Below are 23185 nucleotides of genomic sequence, written 5' to 3'. Positions count from 1 at the left end.
TTCAGCTTAGAATTCAAGTTTTCAATTTTATCTACAATAATATTCAATAAACCTATCTCAGGTTTATTTTCGATTCCATGATCTAGATGAAAACAAGATTTATTTAAATATCTTTTTCTGTCTAGTTCATTATTCATAATACTATAATCAGAAAATCAATAAAAGTGTTTCTAACGTCAAACACAAGTTAATAACTGAATATACTATTATTATTTATCCTAGATTTATACTTAAACATGACTTTTATACCATTTTAGTCAAACACAAGTTAATAATTGATAATTGATAAGTCATTCCATTAAAATTCATCAGCAATCCAAATCAATGAGTTATATCATGTATATATATCATGAAAAATTGACAATGATACTATTAAATACATGAATATAATATAATCGGAAGAGATTTAAGTTTACCTTATAACTTCTTGAAACAAGTAAAAAGAATCCTTAAGTGAAGAAAATAAGTAGAAGAATTTCCTTAAATTTTAAACTTTTATAGAATAAGTTACATCTTCTCCTTTTATATAGAAGAGAGTAAGGGTTCGAACTTTAACATGTTTTAAATTCATCCGACACTGTAATTATAGTAAACAATAAAATAATTGTACTAGCTTATCCCAAAGTAATTAGTCGATGCTTAACATTAAAATAAATTATAACTGACATTGCGGTTTAGGTCTCATATGTGTTTAACAAAACTAAAATTATTAATCCAAGTGAAATACTTTTGACAACATCTCGATTGTTGATTTGGAAGTGTCAGCAACATCTTGATCCTCCACTTGTCATCTACATATAGGGTATGTGATATATGTTAACGTGTTGATTGTTTTCTTGGGTTGATCAAATTTCCCTCCTTTGTGGGCTTAAATAGAATTGGATCTGTCCATCAAGTCCATGAAGACTTCAAAAGATTCTTCTAAAGCTTCTTTATCCTCAGTTTGGGGTTCAGCCTCATAAGTTAAGATTGATCGAAAAATATCTTTTGTCTCTTCTATTAAAGCTTGCTTAGAAAGATGGTGAGATTAAATCCATTTGCTATATCTTGTAATCGAACCTTGTTTTCCTTGAAAAGAGTATCTTAAACTTTTGCATATTTTCTTGATAGGGTGACTATTATCCCTTTATCAATATGGATTGTGTTATCTTTCCTTGAGAGTTCATTTAATTTGGTACGAACTTGAAGTAACTTGTTAATGTGTATCTTAGTCCAATACCATTCCTCTTTGTCAAGTGTTTTCCAAATTTTTTAAAGTGCAAATTGTCCCACAGAGACATCTTCTCGAATCATTAAATTATACCATGGCTCTCCTATAACAAACTCCTATATCTACATAAGTTGAACATTGTCTTCTTCTTGTACTAAGGAAGTAACAATGCAAGTAAAGATGTGAATTCTTCTATCAAATACATAGGGTGTTTGTTTTATAGCATCTAGTATTTTTGGATCCACCATCTTTTCGTGTACATTTATGTTAATTTTATCGATCCATCATCTTCTCAAAAGTTGTCCATAACATCCTTTTCTGAAGAATTTCCCTAGAATGTGTAATTTTATAGCTCCATTCAAAAAGAATGATAATCTTGAAAGAAAATCTCTCATATCTTCTTTCAGAGGTGCTATTAGAGTCTCCAAGGTGACTAATTCGAGATAAGGCATATTGAATTCAACTATCTCTTTCATTAGTCTAGCCTTTAAAAATAGTTGTGTCCGAGGAATAGATCTTCTTGCAAGTTCTTCTTCTTCATAATAGATCCTATCCAACTCGAGCCACATTAGTCTTATTACTCGCTTTTGCATTGATTGACCGAACACTGTTTGGCTTTGCTATGTTGTTATAGCTATACGACATTGAGCCTCAAGGCCTTCCCATAGTGCTTTTCTCGTTTCTGTTAGCTTCAAGTGATTTGAGATTTCAAATTTGTCTACAGTACTTATTATTTACTGTAGCTTTTTCTTTCTCGTATCCTACTTTTTAGCAATGTTGTTAGTTGTTATCTATTTTCCTCTAATTTCTTTAGAGTTCTTCCTCTTACTAGTTTCTTCATCAACAGTTATCTATTTTCCTCTAATTTCCTTAGAGTTTCTACTACAAGTTTCTCCAATTTTGAAGTTCAAGAGTTTGGTGTTGATTTTCTATAATGTTTGTTGTCTAAAACCGTGTTATATGTTTAATGAATGTATTTTTGAATTTGAGTGAATAAATGTTGTGTTTTTTATGGGAAAAATGGGATATGAATTCGAGTCATATGCTACCATCAAACTCTAACAACTATAGCCAACCCGTGCTCATTCCCCATGCCATTCGACCCTAATAGCTCCAATGGGTTTAAATCACTCAATTGGTTGTAATGTGCTCATTTGGGTCCAAGAATAACATCCTAGCCCAATTGAGTTGTCTCTTTGCTTAATTGATGTTTAATTAGTCCTTTATTAGTGTAATTGTATGTTTAATTATGCTAAATTCTATTAAGAGTGTATTAGTGCTTCATGGGAAAGCTCAAGCAAGGTCAATGAAACATTTATGGAAGGAGACAAGGAAGACACGTGGGTGGCTCAAGGTTTCCTCTTTTGACAAAGATAAGGTTGACCATCCTTGGTGGCTCCTTGTCCCTTTCCTCTTTTGGATACTACATAAATTAGTACTTCTTTTGCTCGGAAGATTCAATTGTATTAGTTTATAATTTTATTTGAATTTTAGATGTATTAAACTATTGTATTTTGAAGCATATAAAAGGCTTACTTGCATCATGTATCAAGGGTAAACATCATTAAATGGTAAACTTGTTTGTTGCTTGAGCAATCTTGATCCTTTATCCATTTTCTTCTTTTGCTAAAGTTTGGTGGTGGAACCCCTTGGCTAGTGGGTTGTCCTTTAAACATTGGGCATTTATTGGTTAATTATCTTGTCATTTTGTGTGTCAATTATTCTTGACAGGTGATAATTCCTTTAAGCCTTGGATTCTCTTTGATCATTTAGTTCTTAAAACTTTACATATTATTAATTTGTGTTTGTTTCCTTCTTTGACCAAATTATCCTTTTTGAAAACTAATTTATTTCTTACATCAACTCATCTACTTATTGATCTAAAAGTTTCAATTAATTTTGAAACACATCAAATTACTTCAATGTTGTCAGAAGATTAATTTAATAAGGATTCTGATGTAATTTTTTGATAGATCATAATAGATTTCACATAAAATACTGAGAAAAAAAAAACTGTCAGTAGGTGTAATTTGCCGAATAGGCACAATCACACTTACCAATCAAATCACGTTTATCAATGCCATTTAACAAATGAGAGGATTAATTGACGTTTTGGAATAGACATTTGAGGGATAACTGGTAGGCATTACCTCTAACAGAGAGTAATTGATATTTGATATTAGACATTTAAAAGGTAATTGGCAGGCGTTACATCAAATTGAGGATAATTAATATTTAATAGTAGATATTTGGAGATCATTACGGTAAATTTGATATTTACCATTTATGTATTTTTATCATTTTTGTTTATATCTTAAATCTCTCAAATTTTGGTCCAGAGGCTTTGTTCCCAAGCACCCGCAAGAGGCAACTCCCCTCAAGAGGGCTTTCCCTCCTAACCCCAATTATTAGGGGGCTTTGCCCTTTTGATTGTTCATGATTTAGGGTTTAAGGATCTTGATTTAAAGTTTACGGGTTGGTTCATATTTTCAATAATATTATTTATACCAATAAATTTCATTAAATTATTTATATAACTTGATGTAGTATTATATAATTAAATTATTTTAAAATATAAGAAAAAATAAGATGTATTTATATACAAAATTTCATTGTCACAATTTATGGTTTAAGCTTCTTAATTTAGGGTAAAATATGTTTTAACCCTATGTTCTTATCATAGAAAATATCATTTTACTCCCATTTTAGAAAGTTGCAATTTTGCTCAATGGGCGTGAATACTCCAACTGCGTAGAATAGTGTCTACCCATTTTCATTAATATTTCTTCCATTTTCATTTTCAACAACTTTTTCACTTAAAATCCTTTAAATAACATAATAAACAATTATACATCTTCATATATTGATTACGTAGTAGTTTTAGATTAGATTTAAAATTAATGAGTAAAAGTTAAAATTGATGTAGTGAACAATGTTATGATTTTCAAATGGTTCAAATGTTAGAGATAAGGATAATCTTGATAGTATTTGGGATATTTGACTATATTCATATAATTAATTAAATGTTGGTGAAAATTGTATAAACCTTACTTAAAATGGATAATTTAATTAATTTTCCTTATGAATATCCAAATGACTAATTTTTTTATGTAGAGTATATCATTGCTTCTTTTTTTTTTTTAATAATTCCATAATACTCTTTATTCAAACTAAAATCCTATTGTTTCTTATTTTAGAACAATGCTATATACATACTTTTAAGAGCAATACTATGTGTACCCACTTTAGGTACACAAATGTATACACACTCATATGTGTCATCATATGATTGGTTATTATTTTATTCTTAATTCAAAATCATCCAATCACATGATGACACATATAAATGTGTATACATTTATGTATCCAAAGTGGGTACACATAGTTTTATTGTACTTTTAAATATGCAATTGAATATATAAATAATACATCATCATATAATTATGTGTTATTTTATTTTTAAATCAATCACTAATTATGTAATAAAAGATGTGTACACATCAATTTATTGTTATTTTTAATCTATATTCACTATTTTAACAAGAAAACTCACAACTCCTACTTTCATATTTATGTAAAGTCTTATTGATACTTTTAAGGTTTTAAATGATATTTCCTTTTTCAGAAGTTAAAATATAATTAGAAATAATTATAATTTTTAGTTATTTGATGGAATATAAATACATATTTTTATAATGAAATAAATGATTTTTAACTAACTGAAAAGATCTTTTATAATTAACAATCTAATACTTTATTAGTAAAACCTGTATTATTTTCATCAATATTTTTGTTCAAAATCAAAAGCTCTTGTTGGAGGAGTCCAACCTTTAACCAATGCTCTAATAATTGTGGAATTTATGATATTTACTTTCTAAGATTAAAAATACACAAACAGCACCTTATAACTTAAAATAATAAAATCATATAATAATCAAAATCACTAAATGGCTCTTCATTACACATTCAATTTACGTTACGAGGATTTTAAATATCTGATATATCATTATATGGTTGAATGTTATTTTATCTTTAATTTCAAGAATAAAACACTAATTTCCACTCAAGGTTTTATGTTTTTTCAAATTCTCATATTTTAATTATTAAAAATTTAAAAATCTATTTATAAAAAAGTTGAAATTGACAAAATTCATTAGTGAAAAGGGTAATCTAGTAATTTGCATTTGAATCCTAAAATATCTTTAAAGGAATAAAAAATTAATTTATTAAAAGCATTCTGTGACACATGGAAAAGTGGTCAACGTCAGTTGAGGTTTTGGCGTGTTGCGCAACTTTGATAGCAAGTTGAAAATCTAGATTTATAATCTACTAACAAATCAAAATTTGCCACGTATGCTTAATGGTAAAAAAAATTTGGGAAAATTTGAAAGCAGTCTTTTGGACTTGCATTTTCCTTCGGTTTGCCTTTTGAGTGACTTCTACTAGAAAATATTTCAATTGTAAATTTGTGAAACAATTGACACCACTATCGATAATCTCGATGTTAATAACACCACATTAGACAACATAGGAAAACTCTCTAGTGTGGTTCGTTCACTCTGTAGATAGTGTATGAGTTTTTTGAAAACATCAACAACACCAAATTTTATTGTTTCATTGTAATACCCGCAGATAAGTTCAAGGGTATTTCAATCTTTTTTTAGTTTTAAATTCGATGATTTCTTTAAATTTTAGTAATACACACCGGTATATAGAGATATACACGACTGTATATAATCAACAAAAAGTCAATAAGTAGATCAGATCGTGAGCGTGATCATGATCGTGATGAAGCAGAAGGTTGCTTTAGTTGTATAATTAGACACACGACCGTGTATGATCCATACACACCCGTGTATTGCTTCTAGAAATTAAAATAAAAACGTGATAACCCTAACTCTCTGGCATTACCTTTGATATCCGCAAATAATCGAGAGTGTGAGAGAGAGGAGGGGTATTTTTGTCACTTGTACAGCCACCAATAGTCATCGGAATCACCATTACTGTGCAAAGGAGGCTTTATCGTCGGAGTCTAGGTAAGTGGAGCGGTTTTTTTTTTTTTTTTTCAATTATGAAATCTTTGAAGTCCTTTAGTATTAGCAAGATCTAGAGTTGTATAGACCTGAGTATGATGATTTGTATAATGTACTTGATCTTGTATGCCATGATAATGAACCATATGATTGCGTAGTCTTTTGAGTGTATGATAATTATGTGTTTGGAGTTGATAGTTCGTTAATGCTATTGATTTTGATGTCTATGTGGGTTATAAAGCATGATCTTTAGAAAGTATACTGCCTAGAGATTCTTTGTATTGGCCTAAATATGTGTTTGATTGACTGGAACAATGTAGAAACCCTAAGATGCAATTTCCAGATTGCAACATACGGTCGTGTGTGGTTTTATACACACCCTTGGGTCGTTTCAAAATGTTGAAAGTTTAAAGATCTTAAGCTCATTCTGAGAGGAGAAATATACGATTATGCTCATGTATGACTTTCCAAAAGCAAACGACATGCATCAAAGGACACGTGGATCTAAGTACATGGGGGTATGTCCAAGTTAACTCCTCGTGTGCATCTACCCTATAAACGACCATGTGCTGAGTGTCACACGCTTGTGTATGTGGTTAAAAAGGAATATGGGCGTAGTTTAAGAAGCACATGACCATGGACCCTTAGACAAAGTCAAAAGACGATTGTAACCCTAGGCTATGTGCAAAAAATGGGAGTTATATGAGTAGAATAATGAACTAATATAGGATAAAAAAATTCAAGAGAGACATAAATGAGATGCCCCATTATGTAGACAATGACATAAACTCATATCGAGTCAAATCCAAGTAAAAAAAGTTAGTAACTTTATAGATAATGTCACACAACTAAATAGTCACTAGCTATGTGCAAAAGTGATGATATTTGTGAAAGTAATAGGGTTGGATACCTATGAGATGTATCATGTACTTTTTGCCAAGGTGCATAACCACTCAATTCAGTTCAGGTGTGTATGATAAGAATGTGGCTTTCTGATATTCCTAATGTGATTAGTGAGATGCATCCTATATGTACTTGAGGTAGGGGTCATCTTCTAATGGTTAGTCAGTAGTTTCGATCAACTTATGTAGTAAAGGAAAGAGTTACTATAAGAGATTTTTTCATATAATTAGAGTGTCCTGGTTAAATAACCCAATAGGTTATTTGACATGTGCTTGAGACACCTTAGCAACGTTTACTAGGGCATCAGATATACCAATTTTAGCTTGGATCTCTGTTGTTTTTGTAGATGATTTATGTCAGGGCACCGATGTGTCGTAATGTGACAATAGTTAGCTTACAAATGGAATACAAGTTTTACCACTAGATAGTTTAATAGCCATGGATATCAAAAGGTCTCCACTTATTGAGTTTTACTCACACGTTTCTTTTTGTATGTTTTACAGGTAGATGTGAGTAGCAAGACAGGTAAGAATCTAGTGGTCTAGCTAGTAGTTACACGAGAAAAAAAGTGTTTATATCATTTCAATTTTACCAGACATACTTTTAGCATTTTTATTGTTATCATTATTACTTTTAGACACATTGGTTTACTCACAATTTATACAGTCTTTTATAACAGAGATTTCAAATACTTTTATTTTATGGATTTGATTAATAGAGTAGTTATTTTTATTACATTACTTTTTTGTATACTTTATAATTATGATCATGTATTAAAAGTTTTCAAATAGTCTAATTATACACCTCTCTTCTAGTATATTTTCATCAGGGGCATGTACTTAGAGAAGGATGTTACATTCATCTTACGGGTTTTATCAACAACGACGATAACGACTACACCCACTACAAGTTTCCAGGAAGTCTTTCCACTGATCAAGGTATGCTCTTTCGATGTTCTTTATTGTTTAAAATTTGTTTAACATGATGTTGTTGTATATTTTATGTACGTAAACATTATTATGGTTTTGTTTATATTTTATGTTTAGTTTTTTTTTTTTTTTATCTAGAATGTTTATGGCTGATGTTAGGGTTTAGGGTATGTTGTTGTATAATATCTATATGTTTAGTGGTTTTGATGTAAGTGTTTTGCATAAGAACATCATATTGTAAATAAATATTTTTAGGGTTTTCTTTGGTTAGTAGATGGTTAATCTATTAATATATAAAAAAATTAGTTGGTGATGGGAAATATATTTTGTGCCTGTTCAGGAATTGTGATGTTTTAAAAAAGTTATTTGTTTTCTTCTTTGTTGCTAATATTCAAACTAATAGTTAATTTATCTATGTTTAATGCAGTTGTTCGGGGTTTGTGTCATTTCCCTTTAAAACTTGACATAATTTCGTTTAAGGCTAGTGTTTAATAGTAGTAATAATAATTGTTGTGTCTTTTATAATCTTTTTTACTTGAATATAGGTTGGAAACCCAAAAAGTGCAGTGCTATTCGTAAGAAGGAAGGGTTTCACCTTTATTCTCTTAGGTGTAACGACGCCACGTACCAATGATTCTTTAGTTTGTGCTATGTGTGTACTATAATCTTTATCATTTTACTCATACAACTTTTTATAAAATAGACTTCTTGTTATATTTTTTGTTTTTGTTTTTCATAACAGGCATTATGATACTATATATGTAAAAGTGTCCATGTCTTGCTAAAAACTATAAAGTTATTTATTAAATTTTTGAAATTATTACATCTTTTCAAATTATTCCATACATAGACATATGCAGTAACATCTTTTCAAATTATTGTACATAAACATATTTTAAAATATTAGAAATTATGATACAATTAAATTTTTAAATAATATTTTAATCTTTATAATTTTAATCACAAAGTAAAAAAAGTTTTTAAAGTCTATTATTGTTGTATATTTTATAGAATAATAGTAATATATGTATACAAATTTTCTCAAACATCTACATCTATAAAATTAAAAAAAAAATCTACATAAATAACATACAAAATATTGATATATAAGATATATCTAATCAACTATATAATATATATACAAAATAATGATATATATAATATACATACATAATAATGAAATTAGAGCATTATTGCCTATTGTTTGCATACAAAACAAAATTACTACATTCTAGTATTTGCCTATTGTTTGTTATATGACCACTGTTGGCATAATGTTTTATTATTGCTTGCATAGTATTTAATTATGATGTATTTTATAGGATGTGTTCTACAATGTTGTTTAATCTCAAATTTGAAGTATGTAAACTTTCATGTGAAATAACAAGGTTGATCTAGAGGACTATAGTTACATTGTGTTCATAAAGGATATGAAACAATATTAAGGTTGAGGTTAAAATGTCTAATAGAGAGGCTAAAATGAAGACATGATGTTTGTATTTAAACAAAACCAAAAGGCACGGGAACAAAATATTTAGATGTATGTTGAATTTATACTAGTAGATACAGAACTTACACCAGCTTTACCACCCCTAAACACTCAATCAAATGCCCAACAAATAAACCTACCTCTCAACCAACAAAATCTACCTCCCAAAACACCATACCCAAATGACATTAGTGGTAGTTTTGATGAGGATGAAACACATACACAACAAAATGAGTGCATGGATGATGATTTTCATTCGAGTGATGCATCTCAAGGTGATGAAATTTTTATTGTCAAGGAAGTTGATCTTAGAAATGATATTGAGGCTGACAACGTGGAATCAGAGAATTTATGCAATTGTGAATCTAATAATGGTGATAAGGAATCTAAGGAGGTAGATGAGAATGGAACAAGTAGATTATCTAGGTATATGAAGGGAAAGTCTTTTACATATAGTGTATTTCTTGAAAAACTTGGGAGTTTTATAAGGTCATAATGAGGATCCAACATTAAGCCTCTAGCAACTCAATTGGATAGGGAGTATTTCTTGAAGATTAATAAAAAAAGTTGTATAAGGCTAAAAAAATAGCCACTAGACTGTCAATCAAGAAGCACCACAGTTTTTCAATTGGTTGTATAAATATTGTCACATTCTATTGAAGACTAATTCAGGATCTATAATTATCCTAAAGTTAATAAGGGAAGAATCCCCTATAACCCTTGATTTCATCAGTTTTCTAAGTTTTGCTACCTAAAAGAAGGGGTTTATAGAGAGATGTAGACATTTTGTAGAGGTTGATGGATGTCATTTGAAGGGTCATTTTGGGAGAGTCTTACTCTTCGTTGTAACGATTAATACCAATAATGGGATATTCCCTTTAGCAATATGCATGTGTGAAGTTGAAAATAATGATACTTGAGGGTATTTCTTTAGGTTGTTGAAGGATTTCATTGGTGATGTTTTACCTATCACTTTCATAAATGATAGGCAAAGGGGAATAATAAATGTTTTACAAATTGTGTGGCCTACTGCGAAGAGTCGTTTTTGTATAAGGCATGTAAATGTTAATTTTAGAAAAAATTTTCCAGGAATACACCTAAAGAATTTGTTTTGGGCAATTTCTAGAGCATAAAATAAAATGGATTTCTAGGATGCCTTAACTAAAGTGAGAATGGTTGATGATAAGGCTCAAAAGTGGATAATTGACAATGAACTAGATTAATGGTCTAGGTTTGACTTTGATATTAAAGTCAAATAAGATCATATAACCAATAATATGAGTGAGAAATTCAATAGTTGGTTTGGTGAAGATAGTGAGCTCCTAATTCTTAGTTTGTTAGAGTTGTATCGAAGAAGAATTATGAGGATATTACAAAGTAGATTTAAAGTTGGTAGTGAGTGGATAACCCTAATACCACCACTGGTTAATTAAAAACTCAACAAAAATATCGAGTCAGTTAGAAATGTCTTTATTTTTATATGCTAGTATGAAGGAATTTGAAGTCATTAATATGAGTAGTATACCTAGTAGAACTTACACTCTAGATTTGGAGAGAAAAATATGTGATTATTGTATGTGGCAATTGTTTGGGATTTGCTGCCAACATGCAGTTTGTTCAATCTTGTATTTAAATATTTCTAGCTTTGAAGAGTTTGTTGATAAGAGGCTGAGAATTTCAACATATATGAAAACATATGTTGAGAAAATTCATCCAGTTCAAAAAAAAAAGAGCTAGCTAGAGGATTGTCAAGACAAGCTAGAACCACCCTATAGGCATGCCAACCCTGATAGACCCAAAAAAGATAAGAGAAGAGACGATACTGAAGAGAGAAAGAGAAAATATGTGTCAACACTACGATGTAGTTTATGCCATGAACTAGGGCTCAACAAAAGGTCCTGCCAATGAAAGCTAAACAATGTAGACAAGAAAAAACAAAAGGTAATATTACCACTTACCTGTTATCTTATTAATTTTGTTATTTATAACTAATTTTTACATGATCATATCCTTGGTATTTAGTTTTATATAACTAAATTTTCCCTTTTTTTACAAAAAAAATATATATAGAGAGAGAGAGAACTATTCCAACCATGATAAGTAATTCTACTGATCTGAATATGCTTCAGCTTTATCATCCAAAGAACATCCAAAGGCGCACATAAATGAAATAGGTACATTTTGCAGCTATTTCAATTCTTAATTTCATATTTTTAAATCTTTAGTGCCATGAGATGAAATTTTTCCCTTATCTCCTTGACAGGTGACCAGAATCAGTAAATGGAATATAACCTCAAGTTGAATACTGGATTTACTGTTCTTTGCAAGACCATAAATGTTTAATAAGAACATTTATATATTTTAAGGAGCTGCAAGTTGAATACAAATTTTTGAATACTGCTAATTACTTTCTATTTTCTGTGTATTGCTAATTACTTTTTTTAACTCAAATGTGTTGATTTTTGGAGTCAAAATGAATAAATCATATATATATATATTTGGCAATGTATTTCCATAATTCCAGGTTCTTGTTGCAATTACTTTCTCTGTACTGCTAATTACTTTCTTTTTACATACAAGTTATTTTTGACAGTGTATTTTCATAATTCTAGATTTTGGTAGTATATTTTATACTCATATATATCCATAACTATGAAAATGCGAGCATTGGGCAATGTATTTCCATAATTCTGTATTTCTGCACTTCCACATTACTCAATTGCATGTATTCCATAATTCTAGCTTCTGGTTGTAGCTCAAAAGTTTCATATCTTTACATTTCCATGCATTGATAAAGGGTAAAGGGTAAATTAATTTGGTGATTATATGGTAAAATGTAAATTAATAATTTACATTGAATTACTTAATTATTATAATAATATGGTAATTTAAATTAGAGGATATTTTGGTTATTTTTCTAAAAAAGTGTAAAATAATATTTTCAAATGAAGGGTATTTTAGTTATTTTATTGAATAAAAGATAAAACAATCATTTTACCTATAAACTATTAAAAAATGTTAAGACTTATCTTCCCATAGATAAATCTTTGAGTTTTTTCATAATTAGAGGATAAGAATTTGAGAAAACATGAAACCTTGGGTGGGACTAAGTCCTTTGGCCTAATTTAAAATTATCAATCATATAATAACACATCAATTGAGTATCCGAATGAATACTCAAAACCAGACATTCAATTGCCAAAATAAGGATGTTCACATTTCAATGACAAACAAAAACGTTTCATAGCGCATCTTAAATGACAAATTATTACTACTAAAAATTTGACATGAAATACCAACTGCCCACAATCACGACACAAAACAAACAAATTTCTAACTCATCCATTAGAATAGAATAGAATAGAATAGATAAACTGAAAAAGCTATTATGTACATTTAATTGACAATGATTATGTTATGTTTCCAACTAACTTAATTTACACCAATCACATATTTACAATTTTACACTGCTACAAAATTGAGCCCTCCGCCACCCCTTTACCGTTTACCGAACATCAAAGCAAAGGAAACAAATCATAACAGAACACACACCAAAATGAACAATAATTTCCAATGAAATTATTTCGTAATCCACAGAACAGAAATCATGCACACTCTACCTTCATTGTCCATTGCTTACACATGCTTGGCTGTCTTTGTGTAAAACAAATTTTGCCCCACACTGCACCATTTCAATCTGTAATACCAAAAATTTCACAACATGCTCGCCTTCTGTCAACGCACATTAGACTACTGGCAACAACACCTATGCACAAAGGATGCAAATGCAAACTCAAATTCAAAATATCGAAATCAACTGAAATAGTAACCTTTTTTTTTGCCTAATTTGCATTAAAAAAAAAAAAGCATATTGATATCACGAAAGTACAATTACATTAACTTTCCATGTAAATCTCTAATTTCTTTTTCAAATTTAAAATCCCCCAACGTCACTTTGTGAACTTCAGTAAATTAGAGCCTCAGTAGAGCCCAATAATATTTAGGTACTGTGAGACAATGGCATTTGACCATACATTGTTAGAGCAAACACAGGTGTAACCACTTAGCTAACCTCTCATGGGTAATGTGAATCTCTAAGGTTTTTCATTACATCATAGTAAGGAGTCACTTTTACTTGTTTCCTATCCAATTAACAATAAATAAGCCTTATCTGTAACATATGCTACCCCTTGCAAATTTTTTGCCTAACATGAACCGGAGAGTAACAAACCCCATATAGGTAGGTATACACATAACTTTGACTACTCAAGTATATCCACAACCAAATATTCAAACAAGATGTCAAACCTACAACACTATTTATATCTGTTCAAAATACTAGTGCTTGTAGATTACCTCCATGTCTACACCAAAGCTTGATCAAAAGCTTTCAAGACCATCTGCTGTTATAAAAAGGAGAAGCAGGGCCATGGGAAGTTTGCAGTGGCCTCTTCAAAAATGGATGGTCCAATAACTGTGCTGCAGTAGGCCGCTCACTTGGATTAACTTGCAAGCATTTTAGGATGAAACCTCGGGCATCTTTGGAAAGTGACCTAGGTACTTCAGGGGCTATACCCCTGCCAATTCTAAATAACGCTTGCATCTGTCAACACATACAAAATTATATCACCACCTAAAACACATCTGAATGGGTAACAACCTTCTAAGAACAACTTATTTTTCAAAGGGAAACAGTAGCAAAATTTGTGGGTAATGTATATAATGAAATTAAGGAAAAAAAGAGATTTGATATATATCATAAGAAACATACAGCTTTAAAGAGAGAAAGAAGATGGATAGATATTATTGAGACAGGAATTGACTTGATTCAGGCATTTTCTAGTTGTTGAGAACTCTGGGGTACTACATTGAACATTTACAATGAGGTTTCTGCAAAGCAATGGGACAGTGACAGTTTATCCTATCGGACAAGGATAATCTATCCATATAGTATCATTAAGAGTTAATTCCATGACCTTTTATCGTTACAAGCTGGGTGTTTTAGGAAATAATACATTCTCAAGTTTGGCATAATCTTTAAAAATCAGCGACTTAAAAAATCATAATATGTTAATATAAACAAGCCACATTACATAAAACAGGGAAATCAAATGAAAGGAAAAATAATTTGAACACACAGTAAACTGAATACGTACGCCTTCCAAATCAGAGTAAGGAGGTTGACTGGTTAACATCTCCAGTACTGTGCACCCAAGGCTCCATATATCAGCTGCTAGTCCATACCCACGGTTCCTTAAGTTGACAACCTAAATTGGACAACCATTTTTGTTAACCTCAAATGCCTCAGAGGGATGTATGGCCACCCCAGATAGTTATGAAAAGACAAATTATTAAGTATTTTCACAAACTATAATATATTTTTTTCGGTAATTAAATTATAATATAAATTAACAGTTAAAGTATGAAAAATTATACAACAGAAGCCTTAGGGCTTATCTTGATCTAGTTTTCAAATATGTTTTTATGGCTGTGTAATCAGCATATATTAAATTAGTTGCTCTGCGCAGCATAAACAGAGTTTTGAGTGTGTTTTTGTATGGTTTTAGCCCATATAAAAGGCCCTAATTATTTTGATCAAGAAAAGACTTGGGGAACATACATTGAATAATGACTTTTATTTCTTACAAGTTTCTCTTTTCCAATCTCTCTCCTACCACTCCAACAATTTGACACCATAGTCTGAAATTGATTGGCATGTTCCCAAAATGAAATATCCTAAATAGCAAAAAATGCCTCCTAGCCCTCCAAACAGTCATAAACATCTCTATGAACCTTCAAGATCAAGAAAAGACCTAGAAATTAATGCTAGAGCAGGCAAGTTAAGCATTTCATATAATTCTAGGAAAACTAAATGAGTGGGGTGGGAACTAATTTAATATACATGTGAAAAAGTGACAGGTCAAATCTAGAGACATTAACACATATATAGCCTAGTCAGAACAGAAAACTAGTGACTGGGGTAAAATCTAGAAACATTAACACATATACAGCTAGTCAGAACAGAAAACTAAGCAAAACTAATGAATTTTGTTGACTGGGTCACCAACCCCTGCTTGTCTGTTAACATGTTCCTCCCTAGTCAAGCTCACTAGCCTCCAATCAACTTGTCATTCCCATCTCTGGTGCTATCCATCATTCCTGCCAGGTTGCACATACCTTTACCAGCCCTTAGCTAGAATAGATCCCCAAATATACAACTAGACCTAAATACCCTTCATAATGGACAAGGACAGCAGAGGAGACATATCTTGCATTTGAGATAGAGATACAAAGAAAGATAACATATTCCAAATTAAAAACGCACAAAGGTAAACTATTCAATTTAGTCTTTACAAGAAGATATATAAAGGAAATAAATTGAAGGAATAAAAGGATGAATAACTTTAAATCAAACATGTCAATTCGAAAAATACATATCCCAAAAAGAGCCTGATAGTATAAGGTAACAATCAACACTTAGCAAATCAATCACCTTCAAATCAATACCAATTTAAGATATGGTGAACATTACAACAAGAGAAGAGACAAACCTCAGGGGCCATCCAGAATGGAGTCCCTTTGCTGGATTTAACATCATTCATTTTAGTTGCCTGAAAAGATCAAAAGTAGATTAATAAGTGTAGCAGTTAAGAATTTTATAAACAAGAGATATGTTGCAAAACAAACCTACCTTTGCCAACCCGAAATCTGCAAGTTTGACGGATCCACTTGCATCCACCAATATATTGGCACATTTTATATCCCTTGAAAACAGAAAGAGAAGTTTTAAAAGAAGATACACTAGCAAATTGAGGACTATAATAAAGAAATTTAACTTGTCATTTTCAAGTTCCACCAAACAAAATGATATTACCTATCAGAAGGATAAGGGTGCAGAAGCGTCTATTAAGTAAATGCAATGTAGTTGGAAACAAGGTTTACTTTGTTTAGTTTAGGACCTATCGACCATTTTCACAAAAACTTCATATGTCCATGGCTTGGCCTGACAGTACATTGGATTTCATAGTTTTTCTTTAAGTAGATTCACATAAAATTTTTTTCCCCATCTGTACTTGCTTTTTAAGTATTTTTGCATGTCCTTAAACAATAACTAAACTCCTTATGCACACTTACTAACGTTTTGGCTACCATAAAAAGTAAATATATTACAAGGGAAAAGATTTTAGGTAAAATGTGAGCCAAAATGTCTGTATACACTTAAAACTGGTATGTCAAAGCACTCTTGCAGGAGAAGTAGCCTCATATGTGAAGATATCATGGTATATATCAATTTAAATATAATTTATAACCAGCCTATTTAGAAACTCCACTGCCAAATGGTAACAGTCAAGAAAATTATCCCCCAACATTTTAACCCACCTCTTATTATTATCTATTGTTTAACCTTGAGCTAGAAAACAAAACCATGATATTTGTGGCAATATAAGCATTTCAACTCTGTGGGAGAAGAAATTAATATTTCCTGACCTGTAAATGAAATAATGGTAAATTATTCTTTTAAAAGCATATTCAGCATGATTACATCCTATCAACTTGAGTGCTTATTCTCATTTCTCTTCTCTTTGGTCTTTTCTCTTCCTTATAATAATTTTCATATTCCACTGTATATTAGACAATATATCAGGTATCAAAAGAAGGAAAATTGAACTAAAAAGCCATCAGCACTTACATTTGAAAAAATGGAAGCTCCTAAACTAATTTAGCTTTAGCTTCAAAAAGCTCTGATAGGATCCCAACCAATTATTCCACAACCACCATCTCTAGTGCCACACCCCCCCCTCCAAAGTAAAACACAAACAATAAAGAGAATAGAAACTCTTTTTATTGATATAAAGGGGGTTTACAATGGATAAACCAGTAATTTAAGGAGTCAGGGAATCCCATTTCCAGCCGTTTGAGTCGACAAAGACCTCCCAATCAGCCCTAAGAGGCCGCCCACAACCTAAGCTGCCTAAAAGACAATATTTTTCTTCTCTTCCTTATTCCTACTGCTGTTGCCCCTTTTATTCTCTCATATCCTAAAATCTTATCCTAAATCAAACTCATTAAATTCCTTGTTTCTCTCAAACTAATTCAATCACATTGTTATCGCAACCTTTAATTATGATTTCAATTCTATTACATCCTAATACTATCATAATCTTAGGGTTAAATTCAAGCCAAGTTTGAGCTCACCTAAGCTTGAGCTCGGCTCAACTTGAGTGGAGCAAAACTCGAACTCACCGAGCTTATCCCAAAGGTATTCGAGTTTGGCTCGTTTGCAAGGAACCGAATTTGAGTTTGACTTAAGTTCAAGTTCAAACTAAGTTTTAAGTTCAGTTCGGTACTAAAATGATATCTTTTTGATGCATTAGTTAAAACGACGTCTAATGACATCGTTTTAGTAAATTTGTATTGAATTTTTTAAACTCGCAAGTTTGATGAATTGAACATCCTTAAAACTCGAGCTTGAACTTGAGCTCGTGTGACCTGAGCTCGTTCTAGACTCGATTGAACCAAGCTTGAGCTCGAGCTCAAATCCAACCTTACATAATCTTTAACTATGATTTCAATTGCATTATTTCTTAATTTTGCCAAATTCCATCCCAGGAAAGAAAAACTATGGCAAACATTCAACTACAGGAAGAATCAATTCTACCTTTGTTGGCACACATGAAGTTAAATCCATTTGAGTTCAACATCTTAGCATACAAAATAAGGAAAAAGAAACAACCGAAAACTCTTTCCAAGCAGATTAATAAGTTAGTATATAGGGGATCAAAAACATATTGATTATAGAACAAACACATTATAATGGGAAAAGAAACAAACAATTCATCAGTAAAACCATTTTATCACCTGTGAACCACATTTTGGTCGTGCAGATACTTTAAACCACTAAGGATCTGCCTTGTGTATGCAGAAACCTGAGAATCCCTCAAATGATACTTTTGATAGAGCTTTGCAAGTGAACCTTTCGTTACAAGCTCAAGGAAGATATAAAGCATCTTATCATCCTGAAATCATGACTAGAATTAAACACGAAAAAAATTGAACAGAAATAGGCGAAGATGTAAATAATCAGATGATGAGGAATCTAGAATCCATATTTTTGTAGTTATCCAGGAACTGATGTATTTGATAATGATTCTTTAGTTAGTTTTAATTTTCCTTACATAATTTTCTTATTTAAGTACGATTTAAATGTCTACAACTCTATGGTAGATTTAAATATTCTAGTCTAAGTTAGAATTTTGTGACTTTCACTAGAATATTTAACCCAACTCATCTAGTCAGGGCAATACTCTTAAAATATCCAATATAAAAAATGTAAAGTAGAGAGAGAGAGTGCGTGTGTGTGTTTATAAAGTATGTTTGTAAACTAGACCTCATACCTATATTTTGTCCAAAACCATATCTTATTATAGGCTTTTTTATGACTACACTGGAGGTATAATGGCAAATTAGATATTATTTTAAGCAGGTTCAAGTTGTATATGCCTCAATCCAATTGGTTGTGCAATTGGCAAGACAATTTCATATGCTAAATTAAAGAAAAGTCCATCAGGGTTGATGTCAAACAGGGACAGAAGCATGCATTCAGTTAAATATTTGAATAACATTATAGTAGGCTGAGTGTTTATTAAAACATATTTGGAAAAAAAAAAGAAAGTTAAGATAAGTATAAAGTTGAGATTTACATCTTGAGCTTCATAGCCCAATTTGGTTCGTTTAATGGGAATGCCACCATATTTTAAGTGATGTCTAGTTATTTTAACAAAACTACTCCAATATAGTATGACAAAATCAGTTTATTACACATACATATATTTAAAAAAAATTCTTGCTTTTTATTATTTCATGTCAAAAGTATTTACAATCCTTAGAAGATAATACAATATGTATGTCAATCATTCTTTAAATGTTTCTCATTTATTTAATCAATCAAATATAAAAATATTTTTTTTTCTTATGGATATATAGATCTCCACCTCCCACACATCTCATCCAATAATTTTGCTGTTTTGAAAATAATTATTTGTATTTTAAAGCACAAAATCGATAGTTCTTTACTTCATTTGCATTTTTTTGCAGAAATGAAAGAAAGAAACCAGTTGTTGAAATAAGATGCATACCTTGTCTGTGCCTAAGTATTGAACAATGTTTTCGTGTTCAAACTGACTTAAAAGAGAGATTTCCTGAGCCAGTAAACAGAGTATAAGATAGCAATCTTTCATTCAGCTAAATAGAACACAATGGTTGTAAGAGGCAAAACCAAACTATAAAACTACATGAATTTAACAAACTGATGCAGATAAATTAGCAGGATTTAATTAAGGAACTTCATTCAAGACAAAACCATTCTTTGTACCTGCTGAAGCTGGAGAATGCTCTGCTTTCCCTGATTTCCTTGATCCAACAAAGAAACCTCCTTTACAGCAAAAAAGAATCCATCACTGAAAGAAAGAATAAAAAAAGCATAAGAGAGACCAACAAATTACGTGTACATGAAAAGGCATATTAATAAAACTCAGAAATTATTAGTCTGAACTTTAGCACAAATTAACATAATATGAAAATGCTTAGTGTTTGCAATTATAATTGTATATAAGTGTCATTGAAACATAAATCATAATCTAGCTTATCTTTTAGAAGTATCTTAGTTCTGCCTCTTGGTACTTAGAGGCTCCTACTCGGTCATTAAAAATCATTTTTAAAGTAGATCCAAGATATAAGCCACCAAGATCTTCAATGCCATGTAAATGATTGTTTGATAATCACAATAGTTGACGTTACCATAAAAGACTTCAATTTTGATTAGTGTAAGAGAAAAATAAGGGATGAGTTAAAATGGAAATAATAGTGACAATCACACAAAGCAGACAAGTTTCATGGTTCCTTTTAGGTTACATCCACAGTTGAAGATAGATAATTTTACTAACAATTTGAAGGCAGAATTTGGTGGGATAGCTCTCAAAACCCAAGTCCCAATATAACCAATTTTCTATTACCTTCTCAAGTACTCTCATTTTTAACAACTCTATCTTTGAACTGTGTCTCTTGGGCTTAAATTGTTTTAGTTACCTTAAACATTTGAGTTGGTCCATATATGTATTCAAGGTTGTCTCTTACTCATTCAAAGGTTTCGATACCAAATATTATTTAACTATCAATTTCTATAAATTAACACATGAAAAGCTGAAACTCAAGAACACAATACATACTCCACAAAACATAGAACTCATTGAAGTACAAAAAGTCAAATAAAGAGATTAATTTTACCTTTCATGAAATTGGTTAATGTAAAAGGCATGCAAATTGCCCAATTATTCTTATTTATAACACTTACTGTGCTAAAAAACATGCCCAAAATTAACAAGAAGCAATAAAAGTATTAAATTTATGATGGTCTTAAAAGTAACTAATAAGATTTTGAGAATGAGTATTTACAGAGATTGACCAAATGTTGAGTTATACTTATTGCAAAATCATATAGAGCAGGTACTCGAATTATTTGGCATGGAATACAACCTGTAAGTAATCCTTTTGTTACTTTTTTTTTGGCTCTTAGCAGCTTTGTCACCTTAGTCAGAAGAGGACAAGGAACAGATATCTATCCAAAGGTAATGCAATCAAAAGCATTACGTAGGATATAATCTGCACTTGACTAAACTTTTCACATGCTGGAAAACTGTTCATTTATACATGAGGACATCGAAGGAAGACGTACTAACAGTTAGTGAGATGGAAATTTTGATATATAAAGTCACTATAAATTTTGGTCGACATTTGGAGGAATACTAAAGTTCATTGTAGCATTGCTGTTGATTTTATTAATGATTAGTCTATAATTAATTGAAACAGAAAGGAAGCTTATTGGTTATGTCTTCAAGACTTTCTAAAGGTTTCACCCATTCCTTGCTGTCATCATCATATTCTATCATTTCTAATCTCCAACAATAGATTAGTAATACATACAGGTTAGTGTAATTCATGACATGAATAAAAGTGAAAATATGGGGGCCCAACTACAATGATCACTTTGACAAAAGGGGAAAACCAATTTCTTTATCTAACTCTTCCATAAGATTAGAAAAATTCTTCATCTAGACTATTGCAATAATTTATGAACGCCTTCAAAACAACACAGATAAATGTCATTTCCATTCTGTCGATTTATTTTACCCTTCTACACAAAATCACATCTCGTCCATTTATACTTGTAAAATTTTAAAAATAAGAATGAAAAGAATTTCACCGGTTCCTAGAACTTTCTGTTATAGTCCAACATTATTTAACCTATTAATTATCAAATACTTTTATCAACTTCATGTAATTAAGAGAAACACAATATAAATGAACTTCAGATAACCTTGAAGAATCTCCAAAACTATAAATATAATATATAATATACTCACTCTGTAAAGCCTTCATAAACAGTCCCAAAAGATCCACTTCCCAAAAGCTCACCCTTTTGCCACGAAGTAATATTTCTTCTAAATTTCCCATTCGGAGAAACATTATACACTGGCTCCAAAACCAAACTAGTTTGATTTTTAATAACACCACCGCCACCACCATCATTGCCATCATCATCGCGAGCTTCTCCTAATCTCTGCGCATTTCGTTCCAATTCAGCCAAAGAACTAACAAACCCTACCCGAACAGGCGAGTTCAAATTCAAAGAGTCCTCATCCGATTCAGCATCATCATCATGAGCTTCTCCTAATCTCTGAGCATTTCGTTCAATTTCACCCAAAGAACTAACAAAACCTGCCCGAACAGGCGAGTTTAAAGAATCCTCATCCGACTCAGGCGCAAAAGACTTCAATATATCCCAAGTCGAGCCAAAATTATCAAGAACTGGCCGTAGCCTCGCAGGAGGAGGTGCCAACACCGGCGGCCGATCTCCGTTGATTCCGTTAGTGGCCCTCTGAGTAATTGAATTCAAACTACTTGGAGGTTCATCAACTAAGACACTAGCTTTAAAACCATCATTACGTTGGCCTAACTCCTCATCTTTACTAAATCGAGACCGTGAAGCAGGGGCAACTTCGGAAGAAGAGCGAGCCGCCTTTCGGGCCTCCCAAGCGGCGGCGGGAATAGCAAAGTCTTCGGGGCCGGAGAGGCCCAAAGAGCGGCAAATTATGTCGAATTCGCCGTCGATGCCTTTAATTCGAAAGCTGGTTTTGTGATCGGTCAAAGGGGATAAATCGAGAGAGAGAGTACGGAGATTGGTGGAGTGGTGATCGTCGTAAGAAGAAGAAGAGGAAGCTTCGTATTCGATGTTTTTGATGGCGTTTCGGCGATCGAGTCTGGGACGAGGGCGAGAGCGAGGGCGAGAGCGAGGATTGGGGTGGGAGTCCATGAAATTGTAAAACGATTGGAGGGAAGAAGAGGCAGAAAAGAAGAAATAGCGAATCGGCTTGACTGACAGCCAGATATTTTATTTTATAGGTAAGCGAAAGTCGGCTGGCTGGCTGGCTGGCTGGCTGTCTACTGTAGTGTTTCACGCAATTATTGGCTTGCAGATTTTTTGTCGTCTTTTTAAGCTGAGCTGACCCGCATATAACACATTGAAGAATTAAATAATATTTTGATGAGCAAATTCCCATTACCC

The 23185-nt window shown here is 31.6% G+C and overlaps 1 protein-coding gene across 2 annotated transcripts; it reads right to left on the bottom strand.

The window, feature by feature from the left end:
* Nucleotides 1-12909: 12909 nt before the first annotated feature.
* LOC123206073 (mitogen-activated protein kinase kinase kinase 1-like) lies at nucleotides 12910-22976 on the bottom strand. Of its 2 annotated transcripts, XM_044623182.1 has the most exons (9): nucleotides 21984-22972; nucleotides 19937-20021; nucleotides 19701-19763; nucleotides 18424-18581; nucleotides 16256-16328; nucleotides 16116-16175; nucleotides 14721-14831; nucleotides 13921-14167; nucleotides 12910-13330 (listed from the first exon to the last, which is right to left on the bottom strand). In XM_044623182.1, exons 1-8 carry the CDS (start codon nucleotides 22931-22933, stop codon nucleotides 13955-13957), a joined length of 1713 nt encoding a protein of 570 aa, XP_044479117.1. In that variant the 5' UTR covers nucleotides 22934-22972; the 3' UTR covers nucleotides 12910-13330; nucleotides 13921-13954. The 2 variants fall into 2 exon arrangements, with proteins under 2 accessions (XP_044479117.1, XP_044479118.1); XM_044623183.1 differs by lacking the exon at nucleotides 14721-14831 and having other exon boundaries at nucleotides 21984-22976.
* Nucleotides 22977-23185: the final 209 nt, after the last annotated feature.

The sequence above is a fragment of the Mangifera indica genome, unplaced genomic scaffold, assembly GCF_011075055.1.
Source record: "Mangifera indica cultivar Alphonso unplaced genomic scaffold, CATAS_Mindica_2.1 Un_0023, whole genome shotgun sequence".
Classification (NCBI taxonomy): Eukaryota; Viridiplantae; Streptophyta; class Magnoliopsida; order Sapindales; family Anacardiaceae; genus Mangifera; species Mangifera indica.
The sequence above is the reverse complement of the archived record's forward strand: the minus strand, read 5'-3'. Positions and strand labels throughout refer to the sequence as shown.

What these genes read in the sequence shown, in the direction of transcription:
- LOC123206073 (XM_044623182.1), bottom strand. Translation starts at nt 22,933, where the DNA reads ATGGACTCCCACCCCAATCCTCGCTCTCGCCCTCGCTCTCGCCCTCGT. An exon ending in GCATTCTCCAGCTTCAGCAG is followed by an intron (nt 19,764 to 19,936) that starts GTACAAAGAATG and finishes TTACTGGCTCAG; the next exon opens with GAAATCTCTCTTTTAAGTCA. An exon ending in CAGATTTCGGGTTGGCAAAG is followed by an intron (nt 16,176 to 16,255) that starts GTAGGTTTGTTT and finishes TGATCTTTTCAG; the next exon opens with GCAACTAAAATGAATGATGT.